This window comes from Danio aesculapii, chromosome 2, assembly GCF_903798145.1.
Source record: "Danio aesculapii chromosome 2, fDanAes4.1, whole genome shotgun sequence".
Lineage (NCBI taxonomy): Eukaryota > Metazoa > Chordata > Actinopteri > Cypriniformes > Danionidae > Danio > Danio aesculapii.
The window spans coordinates 19670361-19689608 of NC_079436.1; the positions used below are offsets into that span (position 1 = coordinate 19670361).

General features: G+C 35.9%; 1 protein-coding gene across 1 annotated transcript in view; it reads right to left on the reverse strand.

Annotated features, from left to right (window-relative positions):
• vav3b (vav 3 guanine nucleotide exchange factor b) overlaps positions 1–19248 on the reverse strand; it is a 120144-nt gene that overhangs the window by 47119 nt on the left and 53777 nt on the right. The window contains exons 15-19 of the mRNA XM_056474261.1: positions 16341–16450; positions 12925–13026; positions 7946–8037; positions 5275–5297; positions 4929–4962 (exon numbers count right to left, since the gene is read on the reverse strand). Coding sequence (XP_056330236.1) covers positions 4929–4962; positions 5275–5297; positions 7946–8037; positions 12925–13026; positions 16341–16450 — 361 coding nt within the window. The remainder of the gene's footprint in view (positions 1–4928; positions 4963–5274; positions 5298–7945; positions 8038–12924; positions 13027–16340; positions 16451–19248) is intronic.

The window sequence follows — 19248 nt, forward strand, 5'->3', positions numbered from 1 at the left end:
CCACTGAATTGACCCTGGCAGCAGTGACTGATGCTTGCTGGCCCTTGCCTGAAGGAAACTAACAGGATCGCACATATTTGATATGCCAGGTGTTTTATGTGCTGCTTTCACCGGGAGAATCACTTTTTTGACAGAATTCTTAAATCCATAACTGATGAAGTTTTCAAAGGAATTCCAGGCATAAGAAAAGTGTGGCAGATAATGATTCTGGCTTTTGTGTGAGGAAAGGAGAATATTGTTTGTTATCTAATACTGCATTGATTCGTTTTAATAGATATAATTCGCCCAAAGTCATCATTTACTGACCATCCACTTGTTCCAAACCTGTACTATTTGTTTCCTTATGTTAAACACAATAAAAGATATTTTGAAGAATGTTTGAAGAAAATTCTTTAAAACGTCTATTTTGTGTGAAACAGGAGAAGGAAACTAGGTTTGAAAAAAGTGAAGGTTCAGTAATGACCAGTGTTATGGGTAACGCATAAACCAACACGAATTATATAACAATATTCCTTTTCTAAGTAACGACTAAATTAAAAAAAAATTAAGCAATACTATTCAAGTTACTTTTTTTTAAATGTAATGGCAGTTAATTTTTGGTTTAATTCATTATCTTTTTAAAATAATTTGCTGAACTAAAATGAACAGTCATGTTGAATTAGTGACTCAATGAGAGAATGCAGGAGGCAGGAACAAACCAGGATGGCAGAGCCTAACATTTCTACGAAGAAGTATTCTCTTTATTTTGAACGCATGATAGAAAAGGAAAAGGGGATTTTCCTCAGTGGACAGTGATTTTACTTCACTCATAAGACAAAAAGTACAAAAGTAGCAAACACATTGCTTTAAACCTTCATTCATCTGAATATACATCATGTATAGCTCTGGGCTCAGGAAGTTCTCAGAAGATAACATTATCCTACATTATTTTTAGTCTTTTTTTTTTTTTAGATAAATGATGGTTATACCGTGTTGTTAATTTTTGAGCTCCTCTATTTAAAAAAAGAAAAAGAAAAACCTAGCACATTCTGAAAGAGATCAAGCCTCAAAAAAAGTGACGCAAATGTACAGTACAGTTGAAATCAGAATTATTAAACTCCCTTTAAAATTTTTCTTTTTTTAATTTTATTTCCTAAATTATGTTGAACGGAGCAGGGACAATTATCACAGTATGTCTGATAATATTTTTTCTTCTGGAGAAAGTCTTATTTGTTTTATTTCGGCTAGAATAAAAGCAGTTTGTAATTTTTTTAAAACCACTTTAAGGTCAAAATTAATAGCCTCTTTAAGCTATATTTTTTTTCATTAATCTATAGAACAAACGATCATTATACAATAACTTGCCTAATTACACTAACCTGCCTTGTTAACCTAATTAACCAAGTTACACTTTTTAAATGTCACTTTAAGCTGTATAGAAGTGTCTTGAAAAATATCTAGTAAAATATTATTTACTGTCATCATGGCGAAGATAAAATGCGGATGCCCTTCCAGCTGCAACCCATCACTGGGAAACATCCATACACACTTATTCACACACATACACTACGGACAATTTTAGCTTACCCAATTCACCTATAGCGCATGTCTTGCTGTGAGGCGATTGTGCTACCCCCGGCACCACCGTGGCGCCCACTTTATATTTATTACTTCGTAACATTTATTTAGATAATGCTTACACTGCACTAATAATGTAAGAGTATGTGATTGGCCAAGGACAGAAAAGAATTAAAGACAACTAGCCTATATTCATGTATACAGATATCTATTTTCCATGACTTTTCCAAAACTTTGTGGGTTTTTCTGTTTTTCCAAAACTTTTCCAGGCCTGGAAAATGCCATGTCAAAATTCCATGACTTTTCCAGGTTTTCCATGACCATATGAACATTGTATATAAGAAAAAAGGCCTGCAATGGTTTTCCTTCCTCCATTTTCTTCTATTTGATATTTGGCGCCAGTTTGTCAGGAAGTGACTATTCTGTTCACTTTAATTGATGAAAACTGTGCTTTATTTGCAAATGTCTAATGCAATAGTCCAGTTTTGTGCATAATTCTTATTTGTATCTTTGAACGGAAGCATAGCTATTTTCTCAATACAATTACTAAATCAGCTGCAGTTACTAACAAGTACAATGGTGTTGAAGTGAATGCTCCAATTAACATGGCCAAATGTGTCAGAGCTGCTTTTTCAATTCATTAGAGACAACGGAGTAGGTAATGGAGATAATATACTGCAAGCTTCCATCCCTTCAGCTGTCAGCACACTTCAGCTGATTTAAAAATGTAACATGCTGGTCAAAGCGCTCAGAAATAATAAATCAGTTATTTTGTGCGGTTTCTGTAATATATTGTTTCTGACCACTTCTTCTTTGCAATCAACATGAACGCACCACTTCCAGACTCGACAGCGAGTGAAAGTCTCTTCAGCACTTCAGCAATGTTATTTAGTCCCAGCAGAGCACAACTGCAATTTTGAAAATCAGCACCTGTTTAAGCTGACCACGGAGTTTCACCATTCGGAAAATAAAATGATGTGGCAGTGTTTTGGGGGGAAAACGAGAAGTTGTTCTGACTGTTTACATGTAATGCTTCTGAGAATGACAAAATACATAAGGCTAGCATAAAGTTGCCATTAGACTATAGTTTGAAACTCTCTAGCATAAATAATAAATGATTCATTTTTTCATTATAGATTCTATCTATCTATCTATCTATCTATCTATCTATCTATCTATCTATCTATCTATCTATCTATCTATCTATCTATCTATCTATCTATCTATCTATCTATCTATCTATCTATCTATCTATCTTATGGGAATTTCCGATACATATCTGTTCAACTTTTATGACATATTTACTGTAATTTACAAAATAAAACACAACTGAACATTTTGCTCAACACATAATTATACTGTAGTATTACATGAAAACTCCAGAAATGTTGATAATTTGTAACAGTCCCTTAATTTTTTCAGAGCTGTATATGGTATTCCAAAAATAAAACAATAAATGGTCATTCCATACACTATAACTAAACAAATGTAATTACCTTTTAACTAGCTTTTTAGGCCTTTTATCCAAAGTGACTTATCAAGTAATATATATACACAACCTCCCAAAAATGTGTCCCATTTTTCCTGCAAACAAGTTTTAGAGAGGGCAATAGTACAGGGTCTTTATTGTTGCATTTTGCACTTCACAATGTGCCACACATTCTCTATTGGGGACAGGTCGGGACTGCAGGCCGGTCAGTAAAGTGCCTTTCTCGTCTTACTCCGCAGCCAGGACTTTGTAATGTGTGCAGAATGTGGTTTTGCATTGTCTTGTTGAAATATGCATGGATGATCCTGGAAAAGAAGGCAGCATGTTGTGCTTCAAAATCTCTATGTACTGTACTTTTCAGCATTAATGGTTCCATCATAAAAGTTACCTACTTAACAGAGCACAAGGCATCCCTTTCTCTCTCAAAAAAAAGGTAACCCGAAATACTGATTCTTCTGACCACAGTACACTTTTCCATTGTGTTATGGTCCATCCCAGATGCCTCTGAGAAGTCGACAGCACTTCTGGACACTGTTAACATAGGGCTTCCTTTTGACACAGTACCGTTTTAACTGAAATTTGTCGATGTAACATTGTGTTGTGATACTTGGCAAAGGTTTGCCAAAGTAGTCCTGAGCCCATGTGGTGATATCGCTTCTAGATGAATAATGAATCATGATGCAGTGCCACCTGAGAGATTGGAGATCATGGTAGTTCGGCATAGGCTTGCTCCCTTGTGCTTTTGGTACTAAAATTGTTCGATTCCTTAAATCTTAGAATTATGTTATGCACTGTTGAAGGTGAAATATCCAAATGTCTTCCTATCTTTCTTTAAGGAAAATTGTTTTTTAAACATTTCAATAATTTTCTCATGTATTTGTTGGCAAATTGGCGATCCTCTGCCCATCTTTGCTACTAAAGGACTAGACCTTTCTTGTATGCTGCTTTTGTACCAAATCATAATTATAATCACCTGCTGACATCACCTGTTTCAAATCACATCATTATTTAACCAATTTACATGATTACTAGCCCTAAACTGCTCCTGTTTCAACTTGTTTTGGAATGTGTGGCAGGTCTGAATGACCAGACAAGTTGACCAGACGAAACATGAAATATTTTTTGTTCATATTGTCTGCAATGAAATACAAGTCAATGTAAATTTGGAAATCAATACTATCTTTTTTTATTTGCGTTTTCCATACCGTCCCAACTTTTTCTGATTTGGGGTTGTATGATCAGTTGATCCCTCCCTTCACTGTAAGTCACTTTGGATAAGAGGTCTTAAGGTAAAGGTAATTGAATTTAAGCAGCTATATAATTAGCTTTCTTTTTGCGCATAATTCCCTCATAGCAAACCAACGCTAAGAGAGGCATGGTTAAGAATATTGTGACTAAGGCTGTCAAACTGACATCAACAGTGAAGGACCGCCACTTCAAACACAGAAGCAAATGCTCAAACTTTGGTTGAAGATTACCAAAACTTTTTTTTTCTGTGGATTAATTTAAGCCGATTTATTGTTTAGCTAAAAAATAACAATGTGTGCTAGCAAAATAAGCATTGTAAATTTTGATTACACGGGGTCTTTAAAGTACCTTCACCAACCTTAACAACTCTAATATAATTAAATGGCAATGAAAATAACCCTCATTATTATTCTGATGATATGTATTGTTATCATCTGGGACAAACACATAGACTCATAGAATTACCTACTAGCAATTAGCACCTGAATGAACCTTCTCATACAAACAACAAAAATGGTGACGATGGGGAACAAAAGACTATGTGCTTCAAATACAGCATATAAAAGAGTTTTACACCAATCCTGAGAACCTCACAGTCTGTCTGCAGAAGTATGATGAAGTGAAAGGCACTCACCTGGGTCTTCTTGTTTCCTAGGTGTTGTCTTTCTCTGTGAAATATGAACACACGCAGCTATTATTATCTGCCTTTTGCACCAATGGTAAAAACACTGTCAAAATAAATGACAATCTAAAAAAACAATCCTGTTATTCTCTTTTAACACTGCTTTCTGTCAGTATTATTAACATCTAAATGACAAAACAACTACTTGCTTCAGAATGGATTATACAATTTTATCTTCTGCATTTGATATAAAGAAGAGATCATTTCATTTCACAGTTTGACATAGTATGCATTATGTCTGAAGTGTCAACTAAGGAACAAAACATTTAGATACGGATGAATATGTCTTTAGTCTTACCTGTGGTTTCTGAACTGCAGCACCTAAATCATGATGAGAGTAAATAAGAAGAAAAAAGAGAAAAAGAAAATACAATTACAATATTGTGGTATTATTTGGACTATTTGAGGGCCCTTCAGCAAATAGGTACTCTTATAGTTAACAGCGGGAGGGGGGTGTCGTGGACAAAAACGAAGAGCATTGCCCATGCCTAAAGCCGCCTTTCCACTGCACACGACAAACAACAAGCGACAGACCGGAAGTCATTCATTTCCAATGGAGAGCAGTCCGGGAGCTGCTTGGAGTTCTGATCATCTCCGTATGCAGAAAATTGGGATCCGATTTGAGCTGCGAATACGTTGAAATATTGGAACTCCTGCGACTAGACCGTATGGAACCGGCCGACTGAATGTGATGTTCCAGTGTTGTCCGAGCAGGTCCGAGATAAGAATTAGTATTTTTTTTGTAATTTTTTTTAATCAAAATAAAGTCTATATTAAAAAAACATTTCTATTCATAAATGAGTAATAAAAATATATATGTTTTATGTTGTCTCCACATTCCCTCCTAAAGATTTAGAAGTCTATGAGTTTCTAGTATTGCATTCATTCAACCATGGTGAACGTGCGGAGAACTTTTGCACTCCTTTATTTCGGACACTGCGAGAACAGATTCTCTCCTATGGTGCATGACAAATTTGAAAATTCTGTGCGACAGCCACAAGGGGGCATATTCTGACAGTCATGTGCATATGTCGTGTGCAGTGGAAAGACGGCTTAAATCCACCACCAGGCTGGGGAGTTGCAGAAGAAAGTGAAACTCATATAAGCCTTGTTCCCTGAAGGAGGGAACAGAGATGTTATGTCTTTTAATCGACAAATAGAAATCCAATGATTGCCTATAGTTGACATATTGGGAAAATGTATGTAAAGTGCCACAGAAGCTGAAAATGCATTTAATGTGATGTTTGCCAAATGTATAGAATGTATAAAATTTGGGAAAGTCATATACAGTCATATTTTACCTAGCTAATGATATGACAGTGTGCTGGGAAAGCATTCCAGTCCCAGAGGGGAAAGACACTCCAGAGAACACAAAATGGGGAGTCCTACATGCATATGAGCTAGCCCTATCCATGGGAGAGCACTACATATGAGTAAGATGGTTAGCTGGTTGGGAAGACACGTGTTTACCTATGGGGGAAACTCAATGTGGCTGACTGACACATAAGGGAAAACCAATTGAGGATCATGCTTAGCTGGCACTGATCCCGAGAACGTGGGGTGACCAAGCGTGAATATCCGACAACATAAAGGGCTCCTCAACCAAGTTAGGTGATGGGGGCCTTGGAGGAATTCTCTAGGGTTCACCAGCGGCAGAGCAAAATAAGCACATTCATCTCCAGGATAGTGAGAATGGTGCAGCAAGCTTTGTTCAACAATGAGCTAATTTATAGGCGATTGGCTGGCACTCTCCAGCAATCGAAAGGAAACCAGCTCCACTCAAATAGTACCCTGCAAATGTGTCTCGCAATTCTCGCAATGTCGCCCAGGCTGCAGCTCTACATACAGTTGAAGTCAGAATTATTAGCTCCCCTTTGATTTTTTTCTTTTCTTTTTTAAATATTTTCCAAATGACGTTTAACAGAGCAAGGAAATGTTCACAGTATGTCTGATAATATGTTTTCTACTGGAGACCGTCTTATTTGTTTTATTTCAGCTAGAATAAAAGCAGTTTTTAATTTTTTATGAACCATTTTAAGGTCAAAATTATTAGCCCCTTTAAACTAATGTTTTTTCGACTATCTACAGAACAAACCATCGCTATACAATAACTTGCCTTATTACCCTAACCTGCCTAGTTAAACTAATTAACCTAGTTAAATCTTTAAATGTCACTTTAAGCTGTATAGAAGTGTCTTGAAAAATATCTAGTCAAATATTATTTACTGTCATCATGACAAAGATAAAATAAATCAGTTATTAGAGATGAGTTATTAACTATTATGTTTGAAAAAGTGCTGAAAAAAAATCTTCTCTCTGCTAAACTAGACTTTAACTGTTTATCTGTTAAAGAGACGCCGTGTGCAATGCCCAAGAGGAGGCAACACTCATGGGTGACACTGCTCTCCCTGCTACTGGTTGGATAATTCTACCACACTGTTAACATTCATGGACATAACCAACATTATGTAAACGTCTATGTTTATTTGTTTGCTCACACATAACCTTGTGTATTTGACAGATTATGTAAAAGATACATTTACTATTCGCCTTTTTATCTTGCATCTCTGTTAAAACACATTATGACCCTTTTTTATGACAAGCACCTTGTTTTTGGACATGAAACATAATTGAAATGGAGAAACATCTGTCTAGGGCATGTTGACATTGAAAAATAATACAAAAAAAAACATTTTGTGTGAAGTAGAAAAGTGTGGAACACAGTGTAACTAAATCTGAACTTTTACTCTAAAAGCTAGGCAATATTGAAGCTCTGCATTACCTTCAGTCTATGGCAAGACAGTTACATTACAACATTCACTGAAATATTTACTGCATATCTGAAAACCCATGAGAGCCTGACATGAAAAAGAATCTGAAATCATCTGGGTATAAATTCCAGGAATTTATATTAGTCTTTAAATAGTCAAATATGAAGTGCCAACATAAAGAAGCTCTTTAATAATTACCTGTCCTTCCACAGACTCCCAGTTTGCCCAGACAGCCCTTATGAGCCCCGTTTCCACATTTAGGACAAAGGTAGCCTTGGTTAAAAATCCCCCTGAGTACATAAAGTACAGTACATGAAGCATACATGACTACAACAGACTGCATCAAGTTCAATGTCTCAGTTCATGCCATTTTTAGCTTTAATAGACCCCAGTCAGGGCAGTAGCATATGTAGACACTAGAATCATGACATCTGCATTTCTTCAGGATGCATAGTTGTGTTTTCATGGTTTCCACAGAAGTAAAACCATCATCTGAGGTTAATTGGATATGACACCACTGGCAGACGCTACAAAAACAAGTACAATTCAAACATTTTCAAACTCAAACAAAATACATAACATTGTTCTAGAAGTCTCTGTGAATTTTTATGCAAAAATGGTATACTGTATACTGTGCCATCAAGTGGATATAAATCCATTTATTTACTCACAAGTCATTCACAAGCTACATGAGCAATAAAAAAAGACTGCTTCATTAATAACAAATGATATAAGACATTTACAAATTATGCCATCTACAAAGGATGGTAGGAAACATTCACCTCATCCAGTGCATTATTAGCTTAAAGTCTTCTTTCTCACTCATTAATTTTCTTTTTGGCTTAGTCCCTTTATTAATCAAGGGGCGCCACAGCGGAATGAACCGCTAACTTATCCAGCATATGTTACACGCAGCGGATGCCCTTCCAGCCACAATCCAACACTGCAACTGACCCAGCCGGGGCACGAACCAGCGACTTTCTTGCTGTGAGGTGATCATGCTACCCACAGCGCCACAGTGACACCCCATGTCTTCTTTCTGTCCATGATAAACTACAGCAAATGTTTTACCAACAGATTTTCTAACAATTTGCAAAACATTTGGTCACACTTTATTTTAAAGTACAACTTTATTAACAAATCATTAACTGGGATTTTTTTTTTAATTGTGACTTAATACAATAAACTACTAATTTGATGCTTATTCATAGTTATTAATATATAGATATAAAACACTTTTTTTAGTTAATGCATGACAATTTGCGTCTGTATAATGTTATTATTATTAGTATTATTATTTATTATATGCATATTTAAATTTGTTTTAATAAAAACAAGTTTAGATTTGTCCACCTGTGGGGTTTTGGAGACATATACATCACCATATGTGGCCTAAGAACAAGACGTGTGTTTGAATATAACTCAGTTTTTTGACCACACTTCACTATTGTTTATTTATTTGTTTGCTGGAAATTAGAACTGAATTTAGAAATAGTTTTGAAACAAATCTTTGCACTTAACGAACAAAATGAAATATGTGGGCTGATGGATGTCTTCAGTGGAATGACTTTACACCGTTTCCTTACTCCACGAAAGTAAAGGAGTAAAGTAAAGAGTAAAAGTAGAGTAAAGAGGCTGAATGGAGGAGGCTCATTCTTTACCCTCGCGCAGATGCTCAGTTTAACTGTTTTCTTACAAGTGAAGCGTTCATTTTTTCCTCTTACAAAGTCCGCCATGTAAAATGCACCATGGTGCGACGCAACTGACTCTGGGAAGGGAATGAGATAGAAAACTCTAATTGGTTTAATGCACATTATGCTCAAAGCACACCCATAACTCATTAAGAGAATAAGCACAAGCCTGTTAGACCATGTTGGTTTTCCATCCTTAAAATAGCAAAAGTGAATTCGGACATGTCCTTAATGCTTTTGCACCATGCGTTTTAGACTTTGCAGCTAGATCGTTAAAATAGAGCCCTAATTTTCTCAAATATTGCATCTACTAAAATACAGGAAATATTACTTTACCAACTGTATAGTACATAAAATCTAAAGTTTTGCATATTATTTAATAATACAAGGCATCAAAAAATAAATTGAATGGTGAGCTCAAAACTCTGCAGAAGTCTAAACTAAAGTGTAACCAAACCTCTTGCGATTTAAAAACTACAATATTTACAAGAGACATGCGGTGAAAAATCTGTGATTTTAACTGCACCTGACCTTATTGCATATGCATTTGTAGAAGTTCCCCTCTCTGCCACAAATATTTATGATGGGTGAGCATTTAAATAAATCATGAGACATGATTTACAATGTGATTGGTGGAAGTCATTTCAATAATTCATTGTGATCCGGCTGTAGTAGGAGGAACACACGGACAAGAGTGAGGTAAGAATAGGGTATCTGTATTAGGAAGAATATTTTCTGTACTCATGTTTATTTATTTGGAATGCCAGAAGAACATCTACTTTGAACATATCGACTAAAAAGCCAGATTCTTGTGCCAGTTTAGTAAATCTGGCTCTAATATGGTGAGGGAAATGTTTAAAACAAAACTAAACTGCAAACAATATAAGACATTTTAGCAGACTTCTGGCAATGCTATACTGATTATAAACATTTGATTGAAAACACACAAGAAGTAAATTTCTGAAGCATCATACAAAAGAATAATTCTCCAAGAAGAGGTGAGACACATGTCAAGTAATACATTATTGAGGCAAAATTTTATTTTACTAAATATTGTGTGCCAGCCAGTAAATGTCTAGCGGTGCCCCCGACTCCATGGTTTCCATGTGCATAATATTCTGTTTGTAAATTCGGTATTCTACCCTGAGTAAAATCTATCAGCAGTTATCCAACAATATCCTCTTATTTCAATATTTTAGGGCCTTAATATACACTTTAAACCATTTATTCTCATATAATAAATTAGTGACAATTTTCCTATTAATTGTATATCATTAGAACTCAATCAAAAACATTGCTAACTGTCACATAAAAATCTAATTCAACAAGATTTATTTACAATTAAATTTAAGGTGAAAGCAAATATAACAGGCTCCATTTTAACGATCTAAGCGCATAGTCTAAAGAGAATGGCACAAAAGCATTATGGGCGTGTCCTAATCCACTTTTGCTATTTTAAGGACAGAAAAATACAGTCTGCAACCTGGCGCATGGTCTAAAAAGGTTGTGCTTATTCTCTTAACGAGTTATGGGTGTGTTTTAAGCATAATGTCAGAGTCTCATTTCACATTCCCTTTAGGAGTCAGTTGTGTCAAGCCATGGTGCATTTGCCGTTTACATGGCAGGCTTTGTAAGTTGAAAAACTGAACAGTTCACTAGTGAGAAAACAGTTAAAGACCATTTGCAATGTGAGAATAAAGAATGAGCCTCCTCCATTCGGTCTCTTTACTTTCTTTTTACTTTATTTTTACCCTATACTCCTTTACTTTCGTGGAGTAAGGAAACGGTTCAAACACACTCCACTCAAGACATCCATTAGCCTATAGATTTAATTTTGTTTGTTAAGCGCAAAGCAGTTCTAATTTCCAGCAAATTAATAAATGAACAATAATAACGTAGTGTGGTCAAAAAACTGAGCTACATCCAAACACACGTCCTGTTCTTATGCCCCATATGGTGATGCGTACATCTCGAAACCCGACAGGTGGACAAATCTAAACTTGTTTTTGTTAAAACAAATATAAATATGCATATAATAAATAATACTATTAATAATAACATTATACAGATGCAAACTGTCATGAATAAACCTCCCACCCTTTTAGACCAGCTTTTAGTTGGTCAATGGCATGGTCTATTTAAGTTCCTCAAATGCACCTTAATACACCTCCTTTGCAGACCAGCACACCCATCAGAGTCCAAAAAGTGGCACAAATGGATTTGCTATTTAAACAAGGTGGTACTAAATGTGAAAATAACGCTGGTGTGAAAGAAGCAACAAATCACGGCATACACACATTTATTGCGCATATAATAGACAAGTATACGATTTTTTATAATAGACAAGTGTTAGATTTTTTTTCTAGATTATTTATTTCACTATTAAGGTTTCTGTCAACATATATTCATAGATTTATTTGTGTTGTATTTACCTTATTCTGCAATGCGGAAGTGCATCATTTTTGCGATTGTTTTAGAACTTCCTATTCAGTTGGCTATGGGAGAAATGACTAGGGTTAATAAACGGAACATACACTTGCTCTACAAACAAGTGAGTTCATGACTATGCATAAAAAGTAGAATAATATAATTAGAAAATATCAGTTCGCAGCATCAAGCAGCATAACAAGCTGTTTTTAACGTCTAAAAATCAATGGAAGTGAATGAGATCGGAAGTCTCAAGCCAAAAAATAGTACGTTAAGAATAAGGTCAATAAAGACAAGGATAAACTACTCAAGCTTACGGGTTACATTCAGTTATTTAATTGTGCTTTTAGAAGCAAAATGTTCATTGAAACAATGAATTTGGGAAACATCGAATTGCTGAACTATGTTTGAAACTACAGAACTTGAGATCTTAGTTGGTTAACGAAGGCTATGAGAAATTAGTAACTCCAGTTCTCTCCAATTGCTTCTTGTCCATTAATTATACAGGGTGGGCCGTTTATATGGATACACCTTAATAAAATAAGAAGGGTTGGTGATAATAACGTCCTGTTTGTGGCACAGTAGTTTATGTGAGGGCGCTCATGAAAGAATAAAGTTACGTTAAAACCAAGAACATCATTGTTTTTCTTGTGAAATTCCCTATTAGTTTAATGTGTCACATGACCCTCTTCCTATTGAAAAAACAAAAGTTGGATCCAAGATGGCCGACCTAAAAATGGACACCATGGTCACCACCCATCTTGAAAAGTTTGCCCCCTCACATATACTAATGTGCCACAAAAAGGACATTAATATCACCAACCATTCCCATTTTATTAAAGTGTATAAATATAAATGGCCCACCCTGAGACTTTAGAGCCCTGCATTCATGTCTAATTAAATAAGAAGAACATTACAGGGAAAAAAAGCAAGAAACAAACATGTCTTTAAACATATCACAGAGCCTTTACACCACATTAGTGATCTGCCTGGTTAATACTGATTATCCTCTTGCAGCACACAATCATTCCAGGTCTCACGCAGGCAATGACAGCTCACCTGAGAAGCATATGACAGGAGCTGCAGGTGGTGGCCCTCTCGAAAGTGTGCATTCTGAAGTGGTGAGAGTTAAACGTGGCGTTCTCGGGTCGAATATTAGATCTGAAATGGAAAATGGGAAACGGAAGAAATCATAGTGCAAACTTGGCTGATTGGAGAAATGAGCACCCTGACAAGCTAACCGTATGAGTTAAAGTGCATGTTTAAGAGGCCAGAGCGAACGGCCGCTGAATGTTGTGGCCCACGGGACCGGGACCAGACCTTCTGATTCTGGGCACGAATCAGAGCAGTGGGGAAGCTCTTTACCCAAACGACTCTAAGATTGATTCCTGCGTCAGGAGAGCTGTGTGCATGCGGCAGGTGTAATTTGTTGTTTGAATGCACCCTTCAGATCATCACGCAGTCAAGCATATGTATATGTGCGTGTGCAGGAACACATTTTTAAAGGGTGACATATAAATCAAGCTAGAGAGGAAACATCATTACAGACTCTCAGCACGAAGGACAGTGTATCCTCTTTAACCTACACCATTTCCAAATCAGAACTCTCGATAGTTTTCCTCTCCGTCTCTCTTTTCATTCCTTCCAGTAAAGCACTTGTAAATTCACTGCGCCATCAATTCTAAACAGCATCCCAGATGCATGCAGGATGTCACCACATACTAGAGGGAAATGAGATGTTTGATGTAAAACGACATCAGTATAAAGATGAGGGATGCTTATTGAATATAAGATGCTGTGTACAAATATTTACCTTTTCCAACTTAAAAAAAAAAACAAGATATTTCCTTCTGTTGTGTGAACTTTTCTGAAATTTGTTTTGGCTAAAAAGCTTATGTGGAAGGTCACCTTTCACACAGTTCACATTTAAATGATTAATTTAAAATGAATGTACAGTACTGTATATACACTCAAAAGAGCTCCATATTGATCGCAAATAAATTGCTCTCTTAAGCTGGATCTCTGACAAGCAATAAATTCAGTTAAAAAAAATCAACCTAAATGATTTGCTCACAAACCATATGGTTCTCAAGTGGTTTAAACAAGTTGAACCAACTGATTCAGTAAACTGCTCAATGGGTAGGAAGTTTATTTGTGACTAACTTAAATTTATTTTGGAGTGCAACAGCCTTGTTCTCCATAGGAAGATTCCTTTTTAAAGATTATTCACAAATCTTTACAGACAGAACCGAGGTTATTTATCAACGGTATATGCTATGGCTGGGCCAATAAAATGGTATAGGTATTTATTGACCGAACACCGTTGTCAATAATGTTTAAGAGTCTCTTTAACACTTGTTTTATTAGACATAAGATATTTTTTTTTGACTATTAAAACTGTTTGCCTTAGTAATGTTGGTAAATAAAGTAAAGTAATAAAGGTAATGTAAAGTAATAAAGCGGGTAAATAAATATTTGTAATAATCCTAAATTAATTGAAAAAATATTTAATAATTATCGATACTGAATGATATGAAACATGATATATATAATTTTTTGCTGCATCGCCCAGCCTTAGTATATGCTATTGTTGAAGCTTTCTGTTTTCATTAATTCAACTAACAAGTCATGCTTAATAGCAGAATTATTTGCAGAAATACTTCATTAACCATGATGCTGTACAAAAAAATGCACCAATTAGAAATCTGCATTAATTAAAACGCATTGAAAGGTCTTTAGCTCTGGCAACTTTCAACAAGAATATAGTTGACTAGTCTCAACAGTCTCCTTATGGTCTCAAAATACACTGTATATTCACCTAAAATATATTGTTTCTTTAGACATTGGGCCAGATTTACAAACAGCTTGCGGCAATCCTGTACTGTCAATTTTTACTAAACATGCGCAGTGAGGAATAGCACTGAAAAGGAGTAGACAAAGCTATTTTTGAGCCTAACTTTATTGAATTTGCATTTGTAGGTGTTTCCTGGTCAGACACAAATTTTGTGGGAGGGAAGTGTTTTAATTTAACGTTTGCGCTCACATGTAATAAATGTTGTGCTTAACATCAGAGGTCTGCGTGGGACTGATTTTTTAGTCCCAATCCCGCCCTGTATATTCAGCCTTTGTTCTGCTGTATATTTATCCTTTGTTTACCCGTTGCCCTTTTAGAATAATTTCCAACCAGAACCAACTGTTCCTGCTAAATTTAGATCTGGTTTCCAAAATCCTATGTTTAAATCAGGTACTACCAAATAAAACTGTAGGTTGTGCAAGGATTGTAGGGTAAATGTCAGTTTTGTTTGCCCCTTTGTGATGAGAGATGAGTGCCGACTTAAACCTGAGGTTCCAGTCTCCTGAAGCTAGTCGCACACCGGATGCTCCACTCAGTGCCGTGCTGTAGTGCGCATATGACAGTCGGAAGTAACATTCGCTGGACGTGCACATTTGCATGTTATTTAAAATGAAACTCAGATGGTGCTCTGTGGTGCAGCAGAAATATGAACAGTGTCCTAAGTCATAGATGGGCGCCGCGGACAGCTACCGACTTTCAGCGCAGGTGTGCGTACTCTGATAGAAATCTATGTTTAGAATTATAAAATGTTTGGCAGTACATGATGCCGAGTGGCGCATCCGTTGTGTGAGCCCTTTTACTGCTAAAGGGTAAGAGTTTGAGGTATTATCACATTGTGCAAAGGGTAATTTTTTTGCATCTATTACACATGAAAAAGACTCCCATACATCAGACTTGCCTGATGTGGGTTTCCTAACACTTTATAGTTAGACCGCCCGCTAACATGTTTTATTCAGAAATGAATTACCACGCGGCAAGAAATCTGGTCAGGAATGCAGATTTCTACTTGAAATGAACTACAACTAGTGTGAGTCATGTAATTTCAGTGCAAACGTAATTCCCTCAGACAGCATGCGATCTGTTCTCCTTGTGCCTTTACTGTCAAAAACTATGCATCTTGTGCATTATCTCCCATAAATACATTGTGGTCACTTAATAAGCTTAATAAGCAAACAGGCCTAAAAAAATAAGACTGCACTTTTGTTCAATAGGTGTACCCTAATGCTTTTACTAAATAAATAAGTTTTTCTAGTAAAGCAGGCTAACTTTTACACCATGAATATGAATTATTTTCGTAAGCAATTGTTATATAATTGTGCTCTACCTGTTTGGTTATCTGGCCCAAAATCAAAATAAAATTATATCAGCATAATTTTTAATGTGTGGATTTGGGATTTGTAGTCTTTTCCCTAACTAAAGTCATACACCTTCGAGATAAACATAAAATATAAACATAAACATACTGATAAAATACAAAATTGTTACATTGTGGAAACTGGTTGGTTCTTGGCTAAGTTAATATTTTCTACTTCTTATATTATAGTTTAAAGTCAGAGTTTAGTTAAAGTTTTAGAAAACATGGTTGAGTAAATGATGACAAAATTTTGATTATCTTACTCACATAGCCATCTCAAACTGGTCCAGCCATTTCTTCTTCAGCTCTTTCGTCTTAAACAGGAACTCAAATCCACTCTGTCCCTGCTGGTGGGTGAGGTAGAACCCGCTGGACCACTGCCAGATGACAAGACAAATAGCACAATAACTGTTTAAAATACAAATTAAACTTATATGTAAATCTCTAACTTTACAGATGTACATATTAAGACGTTTGTAATAAATGTTGCAGCACTGGAATATTTAAGCAATAAGGAGTTTGCTTTAAAGCTGTGAAGGGAAACGGCAGTGAGGGTTGGTGAGTGAAGGAAAAAGGGGGCTCATTTTATTTTACACAGTAATAGACAGCCAGAGGCAACCTTGGGCGAGTGGACACATTCATCACCAACTATTACTATTCAGTGAGTATGTGGAAATGTGCTCGTGTACATTTGTGTGGTGTAACATTTATGCACACTACTGAGGGTTACGGTGCAAGTTGTATCATCCCATTTTTTGAAGGTTTTAAAACTGGCTAAATTTTCTGCTACACCGTTCCTAAGGTGTGTGTTTATATTTACGTTTTGTTTTTTATAGGACAACAGCATCTTCAGCAGAAAAGATTTCCAAAAATTCTGTTTTAGATTGTAAAGAAATCTGTGTTTTTGAAACTAATGACGACAGCAGAAGTCAATGATTCATTTGAATCATTTAGCCTGACACGTTTACTGCTCCAAAATACTTTAAATGTTTCTCAAAATAAAATATATTGTGACAAATGAGAGAAGGTCCTCTGATGCAGCGATGGACATCTGAACCTCGTGTCATCAAGTAAGAGGGTGGCCATCCAAGGACGGAGCGCTTCTCTCACTCGAAGCTCAGATGGACCACGAGGAGGAGCGAGAGGTCCGAAAGCCTTCTTAGATTGTTGCTCATTGCAGATATTGTCACACTGCAGGAAAGTGTCTGAAATCTGACACTGCCAGAACTTCATCGGAGGGGAAATATGATCGCAACGGCTGTCTGTGAACATGTCAAATCAATGACCAAAGGTCACAGATTTTAGCCTAGGATTTCAGGAATCTTTTAGGATTTCCCAAATTTGTCTCAGATGACAAAATTGTGTCTGAAATCTTACAGTGTGAGTATGGCTTTAGACGCACATTTATAGGCCACATCTGTACACATGTAAAGCTTGCAGTTTGTCACTTTCACCTAAATGGATCAACGGTTTTATTCACATCACCTCATATTTTAGATTCTTATCAAATTATAACCAATCAAAAACTCCCTAGTATCTGACAAACCCCGCCCCCTTTAAGACACTTCTCATTTGCTTTTCATTGATCTCAACCACTCTCACTGGTAGAGTAGTGATAAAACAAAACACTATTGGTTGTTGTTGTTTTTTAAGGGGAGGGGCTACACTATGTCCCACCCTCTCTTTGTGTTTCGGTTGAGATCACATCAAACATTGAATAAAACTGCATATTTCAAAGCACTTCATGGGACCTTTAATAAGAGTCACTGTTTTCTGGTAACAGTGACTCTTATTAAGAGTTTAATATTAGAACTGATATAATGATTAACAGAGCGTTCATGTAAAATCTGCAAAAGTCAACAAGCTAACACATACAATTAAATTTCCTTAAAGTTAAACACATCTAATTATCTGTTTAAAAAAATCTGTTCTGTGCATTACTGAAAGGCTGAAATAAGAGCACATGTCTATGTTTAGTGCTCACACACAAAATCCATATCTATCAGGATGACAAACAACCTTATCATTTAATTCATTTAAAAATTAAATCCCTGTGGGACTTTAACCCATAAGCATTGCAGTATTTTTTATTCCCACTTAATTATTCTTAAAGCCTGTCTGCATTATACTGCATTACCAACCAACCAAATACACGGTGGCAATATTGAAATTACAAATAGACATGGGCAGGTATAAGATTCTGACAGTATGATATCCTTGGATAAAAATATCACGGTTTCACAGTATCACAGTTTTGTGATCACTGCTTTATTGGGTAATAAGCAACAGATTTCTTTCTCCTTTAAAAACAATATATTTTAAATATTTTGTAGTAAACATGTCATGCTAAACTTTGACTTTTCCAAACAGCGGTATACCTTGAAAACGTTTTTAGTCCCATGCCTTATTACAAACTATCAAAATAAATGTGTTTAGAGAAGAAAACTGAAAATATTGCAATTTAACTCATATTGTACCTATGCTGCAATCAAAGTTTCATTACTATTTTTAAAAAAGTGTGAAAACATGAAGTTATATACAGACCGCCTATTTTTTCGCGATTCCGCGATCGCTGAATTCAACGCAAAAATCAACAAAAAGACGACTTTTTTATTAAATGCAAAATAATTGCAAAAAATGTAAATAATCTCATAAAACATCAAATTCCAAACCATATAATCAAATTATATTTATTTCAGTTTGCAATTAATTGTTTTACGTGACTTACAGACATCGCATACACAGCAAAAGTGATGTATTTGAGTGTCTCTCGAAAAATGACGTCTCACCCGCACCCTTACAATTATTACATTACATGAGAGCGGGGGAATTGTTTTGCAGCCTATGAAGTAAGCAGACGCGAATGAAGCACGAGAGATTTAAGTCAATGCAAACATTGATTAGATATCCTGTGGTGCGAATTGTGCGTGTTGTGCGATTGATGCACGTCAGACTGCAAAATAAACTGTGAGCGAACATCTATCAAACGGAGCAGTGGAACAGACAGAAAACAAGCAGCTTACAATGATGGACATCGGTTCAAGGATGACGACCGATGGACAGGACCAAATTAAAGGACATTATTTGTGCTTTACATGTACGGCTGGTATTGTGATGAGCATTAAATTGATAAACGATTTCGTTCAACTCTTTTTCTGCAGTTAACGAGAGAAAA